Source organism: Chiloscyllium plagiosum, unplaced genomic scaffold, assembly GCF_037043375.1.
Source record: "Chiloscyllium plagiosum isolate Xiang-an unplaced genomic scaffold, Cpla_swu_hap1 HiC_scaffold_24, whole genome shotgun sequence".
NCBI classification, from domain to species: domain Eukaryota; kingdom Metazoa; phylum Chordata; class Chondrichthyes; order Orectolobiformes; family Hemiscylliidae; genus Chiloscyllium; species Chiloscyllium plagiosum.
In genome coordinates, this window is record NW_028270162.1 from 52,393,715 (window position 1) to 52,406,282 (window position 12,568).

The 12,568-nt window shown below is 40.8% G+C and overlaps 1 protein-coding gene across 1 annotated transcript in view; it reads right to left on the minus strand.

Annotated features, from left to right (window-relative positions):
• LOC122562810 (septin-2) overlaps positions 1 to 12,568 on the minus strand; it is a 140,922-nt gene that overhangs the window by 26,405 nt on the left and 101,949 nt on the right. The window contains exon 11 of the mRNA XM_043716054.2: positions 9,706 to 9,789. Coding sequence (XP_043571989.1) covers positions 9,706 to 9,789 — 84 coding nt within the window. The remainder of the gene's footprint in view (positions 1 to 9,705; positions 9,790 to 12,568) is intronic.

A 12,568-nucleotide genomic window follows, 5' to 3' on the forward strand; every position in this document is an offset into this window, starting at 1 on the left:
ATGGAATGAGCTGCCAGAGGAAGTGGTGGAGGCTGGTACAATTGCAACATTTAAAAGGCATCTCGATAGGAAGGGTTTGGAGGGATATGGGCCAGGTGTCGGCAGGTAGGACTAGATTAGGTTGGGATATCTGGTCGGCATGGACGAGTTGGACCAAAGTGTCTGATTCCGTGCTGTACATTTCTATGACTCTATGACACTGATCCCTCCACCAAGGTGAAATGTTCTTTCCTGTCAACCCTATATCCTCAATTTTATACATCCCAATCATGTGCCCTCTCAATCACCTCTTGCCCAAGGAAAACAACCCTAGTCTGTCCAATCTCTCTCCACAACGAAAAGTCTTCAGCCCAGAGCCCAGGCAACATCCTGGTAAATCTGTTCAGACCCTCTCCAGTGCTATTACACCCATCCTGTAATGTGGGTTCCAGAACTGCAAGCAATACTCTAGCTGTGGCCTAACAAACATTTTATACAGTTCCAGCATAACCTCCCTGTTCTTAAGCTCAATGCCGCAAATAACAAAGGCAAGTATCCCATATGCCCTCTTAAGCACTTCATCGATCTGTATCACTGCCTAAGGGGGTTAGTGAACATGCACACATAGATCTGTCTGATGCTTGGTGCTTCCCAAGGTCCTACCACTCCATGTATTGCCTTGTTTGGCCTACCTAAGTGCATTATCTCACAATTATCCAGATTGAATTCCATTTGCCACTGATCAACCTATCCAACCAGCCCATCTATATCCTCCTGTAATCTAAGGCTATTCACATCAGTACTTACCACTCCACCAATTTTCATACCATTCATAAATTTACTACTCAACCCTCCTCCTTTCAGGTCTAAATTACATACAACAAACAGCAAGAACCCACCGATTCCTCTGGAATCTCACTGGACACAGGCTTCGAGTCACAAAAACACCCCTTGATCACTTCCTCTCCTTCTGCTTTTCAGCTGTTTCTCTCAACATCCCTTTTTTATCTTTTTAAGCTGACTTTCTGTAGTTTTCAGAGATATTCCCTATATTTGGACTGGCTGACTTTAATTTTTAACTATCGACCCTGTTAGCACAATTATTTCAAGTTTAAAATTTGACCCCATTCTTTTTCCCTGCCTCGACTGAAATACTCCAGATTTTGACATTTTCTATCTCCTGTCAAAATGTTTTTCTGAAACAGGGTGATGATCCATGACATATCTTATTTTCTCCTTATTCTTTCGTGGATACTGGGCAACATTGATGTGTCAGCATGTGTCGTCCAAGCCAAACTGTCCTCAAACAGTGACTTACAAAGCACAATTAAGAGTTAACTACATTACCTTGGGTGTCGAGTCAAAAATAGGCCGGACTGAGGAAGGATGGTAGATTGATTGCTTAGGCATGTTAGTGAACTGCATGGGTTTTTATGTCAATTGATGATAGCGATCATGGTCACTACTACTGAGATTAATTTTCCAGTTTAACTCATTTAAATTTTAGCAGCTGCCACTACGCTATTTGAATCTGTCACCCCAGAGCATTAACCTGGGCCTCTGGGATACTTGCCCAGTGACATTACCACTATGCCAGAGTCTCCTCAGAAAACCTGAATTATTGACTCTCTCGCCAGAGGGTAGCAACTTCTATACCCATTATTTTCCATTTTTAAGGATTGCATTCTTCCCAACAGCTGCAACAGATCATTTGAGAAAATATGGCAAATGCATTGCAAACAATCCTCTCTCTTTTCATCACTAACATTTTTTCCTATCTCTGTCTAGTCTTGTATATAATTAAAAGTTACCACAATTATAGCTTTGTCACTAATATACCCCTCTAAGTTCTCTGGAAATTACATTCTTGATTTATTTTTCCCCTCTTGATGAGTTAGAATGCATTTATGGAAGCATGTCCAATCCTATCACTTTACTTAGCTCAATTCCAAAGGAATCTCTTTAGACTACTTCTCAATTTAAATCCTCTCATTCACGTTCTATAATATGGTCTCTAATTAAGATAGTGAACCTTGCTCACGTTTTTCCTTACCTATACAAGAATATTTTAAATCTCAACCCAGTTGCAGTCAAAGCTCAGGCACTAGTATTACAACATGATTTTCTATTTACATCAGTCACAATTACCTCTCCTGCTCACCATTCATTAATATAATTTCATTTCAGTTTGCATATTTATATTTTATAACTTTTCCTTCTCCAGGTCTGTTTCTTCGTCATTACCATATTCTGTTTAATCTCTCTTTCTCCTGATACAAATAAACTGAAATCTCTCCCAAGGTGCTAACTGCTTTCTTGTTTTTCACCTTTTCTTGCTTTATTCAGTTAATCCCTTTGCTACAGTTCCAGCTGCAAGGATTCTCATCACAGCTATGTTCACATGAAGGCTGCCCCACTGATGGAGTTGGATCTTCCTCGAAAACAACGTGGTGGCCTCCAGAGATCCCCAGCATCAGGCAATTCAATTCAGTCTGCATGATATCTGGAAATAGTTGGTGGCACTGCAAAGTATATGGACCCTGACAATATTCCAGCAAGAGGACTGACGACTTGAGCTTCAGAATTTGCTACTCTCCTAGCTGAGCTCTTCACATACAGTCATAATACTGGCTTCAGTCAACAATATGGAAGATTGCCTAGGTACATCCTGTACAGAAAAAGGTAGAACACATCCTCCCCAGCCAAATCACTACCCCATCAGTCTACTCTCAATCGTTAGTAAAGTGATGGAAGGTGCCATCAATAGTTCTATCAAGCAGCACCTGCTCAGCAATAACCCACACAGTGACTCCCAGATTGGGCTCCACCAGGGTCACTCAGCTCCTGACCTCATTACAGCTTTGGTTTAAAGATGGACAACACGTGTTCAGCTGCTGACCTCCCTTTTCTGCCCAGTAAGCAAACACCGTGGACAGTATTTACCTCTTCCCAATTGTTAGGTATTAAGCAAAGAACAACATGGAGGAATAGCACAGGATGGGAAGCAATGGCCTAGTGTTATTATCGCTAGACTATTAATCCACAGACCATGTTAATGTCCTGGCAAACCAGATTTGAATCCCGCTATGGCAGATGGTGAAATTTGATTTCAATAAAAAGATCTGAAATTGAGTGTCTAATGATGACCATGAAATCATCATTGATTGGTTCACTAATGTCCTCTAGGGAAGGAAAATATCCTTAGCTGGTCTTGCCTACTTAAGACACCAGACCCATGGCAATATGGTTGACTCTTAACTGGCCTCTGGGCAATTAGTAATGGACAGTAAATGTTGGTCGAGCCAGCGTTGCTCTCATCCCATGAATGAATTTAAAAAATGGTATTGACCCGCCCATCAAAAAGGGGATTTTCCTAAAAAATACTATGAATTAACTGATATCCCATGATTCTGTTATTTTTCCAGTTTGACGACACTATGATAAACCTGGATTTAATCACATGATCATCTGAATGCCAGAATGGCTAAATACTGCCCTCTGCTTTTCAGTACATGACACCAGACCATACAGTTCTGAACAGGAGAAAGCTCATGCAACAAGAGTGTCAAAAAAGGGAAATTTAGCAGTTAGGAGATATTGCATGAAGCTCTGGTGTATCTTCAGTAAATCACCAATTCAGATATGGTGCAGATGGAGGTTATTAGCGTGAACTTAAGTTACATTTAATTGAGCAACCTGTCAAGTTGAAATAAGTCTTTTATTTGATGTAAAGAAACTTAAATTTTATTCTTAAATTTAGATCTTGCAGTTGAATGGATTTGGAAGTGCATGGAATAGACAGAAATACTGAAAAATTGCCAGCTTTTCCAGTTATGGAAAGAGCAGATTTTTACTGAAGGATAACCTGAAATAACGTGCATTCATGAGCAGCACCTTCAACGTTCAGAAAACTGAATGTCTTCCTAGATGTTCAGTCTAGAACATTTTTAGTGACATTTTAAAATGCACATTGGGCCATTTCAACCAATCCTGAAGATTGTAAGTTGTGAAGCTTATTTGAATTTGAACCAAGAGACATACTTCAGCTTGTTATTTCCGCTCTGAGTAAAAGAATAAAACTACTTAGGCAGAGGCAGACAGATGCAGGGTTACTGAGAAGTACATTAGAAAACATATTTCACCAAAGCCAAGACGTGCGTCAACACATTCCCTCCTTGGGTGGGTATTATGTTCTTGTTCGCATTCTCGTTTTGATCTCCCCATGGGGCCCTGGCTGGCCAGACTTCCCATATGTAGTTTGATGCACAATATTAACTGTATTATCTTGTAGCTGTTTCTAAATGTTCCAATGAATTGCATTATAATGAGGGATGCCACCTTATTCTGAGTTTTGCCCAATGGTCTGGAACAACATAATAGCTGTGTTGTGAGAACATTTCACAATCTTCTGCACTACATAATGACTCAGACACCATAGGCAAGATCACTAAGCAGCTAAGTCTATGAGTCATACTTATGAGTCTGACCTGAGGCTTTAACAACAATACATTCAGGTTCTGCTCAAAAGGGCATTCCAAGTAACTAAAGTCATGGAAACAGCAAATACAAGACTGCTGTCTGATAGGGATATGTTCGCACTAATTGGCCTGAATCGCAAAATAAAGAGGAACAAGTAGGTGATCGAAGATGAACATTTGAGATATAGTGCTTACATATTTATGTTCACTTTAATCATAGAATCAAATAAGCCTCACAGCATGCAAGCAGGCCATCTGGCTTGAAGTCATAGAACAACACAGCACAGAACAGGCCCTTCGGCCCACGATGTTGTGCCGAACATTTGTCCGAGCTTAAGCACCCATCCATGTACCTAGCCAATTGCCACTTAAAGTTCGCCAATGATTCTGACTCTGCCACTCCCACAGGCAGCGCATACCATGCCCCCACCACTCTCTGGGTAAAGAACCTACCCCTGACATCTCCCCTATACCTTCCACCCTTCACCGAAAATTTATGTCCCCTTGTAACACTCTGTTGTACCCGGGGAAAAAGTTTCTGATTGTCTACTCTATCTATTCCCCTGATCATCTTATACACCTCTATCAAGTCACCCCTCATCCTTCTCCGTTCCAATGAGAAAAGACCTAGCACGGTCAACCTATCCTTGTACGACCTATTCTCCATTCCAGGCAACATCCTGGTAAATCTTCTCTGCACCCTCTCCAAAGCTTCCACGTCTTTCCTAAAGTGAGGTGACCAGAACTGCACATAATACTCCAAATGTGGCCTAACCAAAGTCCTGTACAGCTGTAGCATCACTTCACGACTCTTGAATTCAATCCCTCTGCTAATGAACGCTAATACACCATAGGCCTTCTTACAAGCTCTATCCACCTGAGTGGCAACTTTCAAAGATCTATGAACATATTCCCCAAGATCCCTCTGCTCCTCCACCTTACTAAGAACCCTACCGTTAACCCTGTATTCCGCATTCTTATTTGTCCTTCCAAAATGGACAACCTCACACTTGGCAGGATTGAACTCCATCTGCCACTCCTCAGCCCAGCTCTGCATCATATCTAAGTCCCTTTGCAGCCGACAACAGCCCTCCTCACTATCCACAACTCCACCAATCTTCGTATCATCTGCAAAGTTACTGACCCACCCTTCGACTCCCTCTTCCAAATCATTAATAAAAATTACAAACAGCAGAGAACCCAGAACTGATCCCTGCGGAACTCCACTTGTAACTGGGCTCCAGGCTGAATATTTACCACCACTCTCTGACTTCGACCGGTTAGCCAGTTTTCTATCCAACTGGCCAAATTTCCCACTATCCCATGCCTCCTGACTTTCCGCATAAGCCTACCATGGAGTCCACGCAAACTCTCTGAAGAGCATCCCATCCAGACCCAACATCCTACTCCTATCCCTATAACTCTGCATTTCCCATGGCTTATACACCAAACCTGCTCACCTCTGGATACTATGGGAAATTTAGCATGGCCAATCTACCTAACCTGCATTTCTTTGGACTGTGGGAGGCAACCGGAGCAGCCGGAGGAAGTGCACGCAGAAATACGGAGAATATGCAAATTTCACACAGTCACCCAAGGCTGGAATTGAACACAGGGTTGTGAGGCAGTAATGCTAACTACTGAGCTATTGTGCCACCAAGGTGGCAGAAGAAAATAGATTTCCTTAAAGAAAAAGTACTCTACTGATCAAAAAAAACTTGAGCAATAAAAGAACCTTATCTGGGTTAAATGGAGGGTTCAGATTAGGGTTACAACTGTAAATCAACATACACAGACTTGCACTTTGTTTCTCCAGTTCCATGCGGAACAATGGGCAGCAATCATAAATCAACAATAAGTAAACACTGAAATTGAAATGCATTTCTATAAGGAATACAACAATTAAGTTTTATTGCAAGGTAGATTATGGCAAGCAGAAAATAAATGGCTGAGTTTCAAAAAATTAGAGTGGGAAAAGTGTGGACAGTATCATTCCAGAGGGGCCTGCATTTGGGTCACTCCAGTTTACATTATATATTGTAATTTGGCATAAAATAAATGGAACAATATAAAAGTACACTGACCGACACAGACTGGAAAACAACAAATTCTAACAAAGTTTATGGAAGACTACATGAGCAGGGTGAACAGGTTGGTATCAGATGCAGGTTAAAGTTGAAAATTGTTGAATGAAAAATTTGGAAAAGAGGTTATCATGAATTAAAGGAAGAGAGATTTAAGTGTACACATGCTCTAGCCATTTTGACATGTTATGAGTGGATATAATGTCATGTGGATTTCACTCATCAGTGATGTGATACTAGACAACCAGCACTTAAAGTGGTCACAAAAAAAATCAAGTTGTGGATACAAAAAACTAAAATATCAATTTTCACAGAATGGATAGAATACCAAAGTTCTTTGCTACAGAATAGCTGTCCTGAGAAGAGATTTTTAAAGGATTTGGGGTGCAAGCAGGAAAGCAGAATTAAATCAAGCGACCCTCACAGGCAACAGGAGTACAGACTTGATGAGCCAAATAGCCTGGCTCTATGCCATCCGACAGAGCGCCACCCGCAAACAGCTGTACTTCCTGCACAAATGCCTAAGGAAACGGGTACTACCGAAATGTCTTAAATACAAACCTCCCCTTAACACCCCACTAGCCAAAAGAGTAGCAGAACAAAACGGCCATAGAATGCTTAGAGAATGATGAATGATACCCACAACGGACTTTGTAAATACAACCGGGAAATTTCATGCCAAAAAACTTTACTCACTAATGCAACAGACCATGAATGGACAGACACAGTACAACAAGCCATAGACAATTACACAGCAACAAACACAGAAAATGAAAAGAATAGACCTGCAGAAAAAAGCTAGACAAACTTACACAAAATAATAACACAGACAACACAGAAACATGGATAAAAAAATCTTATTTGACCAACCCTTAACAAAGTTAGTCAGCCTTTCGTCATTGTTAAAATGCTCCATCACAGGCAAAGTCCTGATGAATCTCCTCTGCACCTCTCCATCGCAATCACCTCCTTCCTATGTGATTATAGGTTAGATTCTCTACAGTGGAAACAGGCCCTTCGGCCCAACCAGTCCACACCAACCCTCCGAAGAGTAACCCACCCCCCTCTGACTAATGCACCTATCACTATGGGCAACTTAATATGGCCAATTCACCTGAGCTGCACATCGTTGGACTGTGGGAGGAAACCAGAGTACCTGGAAGAAACCCACGCAGACACGGGGAGAATGTGCAAATTCCACACAGACAGTCACCCAAGGCTGGAATTGAACCTGGGATCCTGGTGCTGTGAGGCAGCAGTGCTAATCACTGAGCCACTGTACCACCAGGCATTGTGGCAACCAGAACTGTTTGCAGTACAGAACTGTGGCCTGTAAAGTTCTGTACAGCTTCAACCTAACTCCACGCTCTTATCATCTGTGCCACAACTGAAAAAGGCAAGTGTCCCATATGCCTTCTGTATGGGACACTTGCTACCTTCAGAGACCTGTGGACAAGCATCCTGAGATGCTTCTGTTCCTCTGTTGATTGAGTACCTGCTTTTGGATATTGAGTACGTTATTATTAATATGGCATTTACTTTGGAACATTTAATTAGGTAGAACTATTCATCTGACAGCTCTGACAGTAAAGACTGAGAAGCATTCAAACACAGGGACATCATATCCAAGTTAAATTCTGTCTTTGGGAAAGGTAACCACAGGGCGACGTAGTGCTCCATACAACCAGATAAAGTAACAAGGGTTAAGCCTGTCTGTTTCCTTGTGCATGTACTTTAGGAATTCACTGTGCAATGGTGGGAACTCCAGTGTTCCCTCGTGAAATCAAAGCTTCATCTCTAACTTTGAGCATTACAAGCAATTCGCACACATTAGAATAAAGGGGCAAGATATCAGCCGATCAGCCCATCAATCTTATTCTATAATTTAGGCAGATCATGACTGCACTGCACCTGAACTCCATATCCCTTGATACTCTTTCTCAATGAAAATTCCAATCGGCCCACCATCCATAGCCACATGGGAAGAGACTTCTTGATTTCTACTACAATGAGAGAAAAAAAATTGTTCTCTGTCCCAAATGGCCTAGCTCTAATTTTAAGATAATATCCTCTTGTTTGAGATTTCTACCATTAGAGGACACTGTCAGTACATTCCTCTCCCAATGAATATATTACCCTTTTAAATACCCCAACTAGATCTCCTTTCAGTCTTCTGTCACTGGAATTCAATGACAGGTAAAGACCCTGTACAACTCTGGCTCTACCACCTCCCCTTTGTATCAACTCTCTTGAAACAGTGGCCAACATTTCATTGGCCTTTCTGGTTACTTTTTACACCAGCATCAAGCAATTTGTGTACATGACCATCCAAATTCATTGTTCCTCGAAAGCTATCGGTGTTCATCATTCAGAAAATGACAGGCTACTATTAGGGGTATTTATTAATTTCTAGCATGCCTTTACCTACATTCATTCTTTTCCTTAAGAGGGTTCCTTGCCATTACCCCAAGGCTGAGCTCAAAATCCAATGGTTATGATTCATGTCACACGCAGCAGTTCTCTTGTGCATAGAAGCCACACTTCAAAACGGTGTACTTGTAGACTAAAAGTGTAGCTACTGACTGGAGCATCATCCAATATTCCAGCTCAAATTGTTTATTCTGCGCAGACACAGGAGTGGAAATATGATGCTTACAATTTGACATACCTAGTTAAACCATCAAGATACTGGAATCTTTGAACTTGAAGCATTCACCCATTAAGGTAAGTAGTATTCGTATTTAATTATGCATGGGATGTGGGCAAACTTTATTGCCCATCCTTAATTACTGTTGGATTGAGTGTCGTCAGGTCACTTCAGACAGCAGTTAAGAATCAACCATATTGCTGCAAACCTGGAGCCACAGAGGTCATATTGGGTTAAGGATGCCAGATTTCATTCCTTAAAAAGGACATTACTGAAATAGATGGGCTTTATGACAATTGATGATAGTTTCATGGTTCCAGATTTTATTAAACTGGACTTAAATTCCACCCACCGGGATTTGAATCCAGGGCCCCAAAGCATGAGCCTGGACTTCAGAATTACTAATCTAGCGACATTCCCAGACACTACATATGCAGAAAAATAAACTTCTTAAAAAAGTTTTCTTACATCAATACAATTTGATTAAGAGAAGAGTTGCTAAAGATATCATAAATACCTGCCAACGCGCTTCAACCGTTCAGAGCGGAAATTTTCATAGTGTAAATCCTGGGTGACTTCCTGTAGATCCTGCATGTGCGTCCTGAAAGAACACAGAAAAGGTTTAAAGATATAATTCTACAAAGTCAATTTGCTTCTTTTCCTCCTTATTGCTTTCATATTTTCAACCATCATCTTCTGAAAATGGAGTGTCTTGCTGGTGGGATTAGTGGAGTTTCTTGGACACACTAATCACTTAATTATGTGAACCCAGATTGTCATCAATCATGTCAAATTACAGGATTTAGGAGCCACTCAATTGTTAAGGGTCCAACTCTGTCCCTTTCCAATGCCGACAAGTTTGGCACTTTCCAGAAAGCATCAAAAATACTAAGAACTGTACCTGACTCTTTCCCAGTCTTGATGTCGTAAGGCCAGCTGTATTGCCACAATGCATGAAATCACCAAAACCATGCTGCTGAGGATACTGTGCTTTGACCTAACGCAGATCGTCAGAACATGCTATAGCTAAGGATGGCACTAGAATAATTGCATTTCTTCGAAGCAATAGTTCAGTCACAGGTAATGCTGTAGAAGCCTCTAAATCGAAGAGTCCGTGCAGTAAATTCACTAGGGTGATACGAGAGAGGCAAAACTAATTGTCTTAACAAAGACTCTAATTACTGAATTATTCACATGGCATTCAGATGTTTAAGATGAGATTTAACAGAGTACAAGCTCTGATAAGCAAGATGTAATTTAAAATTATCACAGGAAGGAGAGGTAAAATGATTTTTTTGTGCCAAGAGTTGTTAAAAGAATCAATGCTTTGTGATAGGAGTGGCTGAGATCAAGGCCGCTGTCCCTTTGGAAGTGATGAATCCCATTACCTAAGGAAATGGTAACAGGGCACTTGGAAAATCATAATATGATTAGAAAGAATCAGCAGAGTTTAGGATGTTTGACAAATCTTTTTATGACATGTAAATAGCAGGGTACTACATGATGCAGTATTTTTGGACTGTCAAAAGGGAGTCAATGAAAATTTACAGCACAAGAGCTCATATTTATAAATAAGATAAGAGCTGATGGGATTAAGAGTAATAGCATGGATTGAGGAATGGTTAATGATAGAAAAGCGAGCAAACATAAATGTGTCTTATTTATACTGGTAGGTTGTTACTCGTGAAATGCTACAAGCATCAGTGCTGACAACTTTACTATTTACATTACATTATATATACGCTAGTGATTTAGATGAAGAGACCAATTGTAATGTACAAACTAAACAAAGAACTGTGGATGCTCGAGATCTGAAACAAAACAGACATCGCTACACAAACTCAGGAGGCCTGGCAGCATCTGTGGGCAGAAAACAGAATTAATGTTTCAACTCCAGTGATTCTTGGTCATTAGACTCGAAACATTAAATTGTAATGGATCTCAGCTGTTGAGAATGGAAAGCACATTGGGAAACTAAGCTGTGAAACAAAGTCTGCACAGAGCTATCAATAGGATAGGAGAGAGCGCAGGGAGGCGGCAGATGGAGTATAATCTGGGAAAATGTAGGAATAATATTAAACTAATCTCACAAAAGTAGATAAATGTTTTAAGTGATAAACAAGCATTAAATATTGGCACTCATAGGCCTCCAAGTGCCCATATACAAAAATATACAAGTACAGCAAGCATTTAGGAAGACAAATCATATCATATTACAGGTGGGTTGAAATAGGAGATTAAGAAAATCTTGCTACAATTGCTTTGCTGAGGTCATGCCCAAAATACAGTAACAGTTTTAGTTTCTCCATAGAAAGGAGGAGAAAGGGAGGGCAAGGGTTCACTAGCTTGATTATTGGAACAAGAGAGTTATCAATGAGGACAGATTGAGTAGACCGTGCCTACGCATCCTGGAGATGAGAAGAATATGGGAAGATCTCATTGAAATATTCAGTTTCTGAGGGATAGATGGTGAGGTCCCATGGTTGGCAAGTCAAGAAGTAGGAGACATCATCTCCCTTAGTCATTTAGGACTGAGGAAAAAAATTTCTCTGATATGGGGATCTTTGAAATTCTCTATTATGGAGAACACTAAATACAGGTCTAATGAATATTTTCAAGACTGAATTTAACAGATATTTTGACTCTAAAGGAATTAATGTAATTGGAACCGAGAGGAAAGTAGAGTTGAGGTGACGATGAAACTCAACAATGGCATCATTGAACAATGGAGCACACTTGAGGGACCAAATGGCCGACTCCTGCTCCTATTTCTTGTGGCCTTATATAGAAGGGTCGATAAATGTTTGAAACAAGTGGTATAGAGTCATGGGGAGATAGAACATAACAGTAAATAGCAGATACAGGCTGAACCAACTAACCTCCTTTCATGCTATAATTTGCTTAAAAGGTGCCTGGTTCGATCACTCTTTTCACAACTGCTACATAAAACTAGTAAAGACAACAAACTCCAGCAGTGAAGGCAGATTTCCCCTTGGAGAAGGTTAGTATGACAACACGGTGAAAGTGAGGACAGCAGATGCTGGAGATTAGAGTAGAGAGTATGGTGCTGTAAAAGCACTGCAGGTTAGGCAGCGTCCAAGGAGCAGGAGAGCTGATGTTTCTGGCAAAAGTCCTTCGTCAGGAATGGCCTCATTTCTGATGAAGAGCTTTTGCCCAAAACATCGACGTTCCTACTCCTCAAATCTGCCTGACTTGCTGTGCTTTTCCAGCACCAAACTCTTGTCTACTAAGACAACACTCCCACCTGTAGTCATGCATATACCACACACTTCACTTTCACTTTCCTGAAGGTCTCATTAAAACTCAGAATTCATTTAAGCCCTTTTTATGTGTTCCTATTTATTTCATTAGTTGATCTG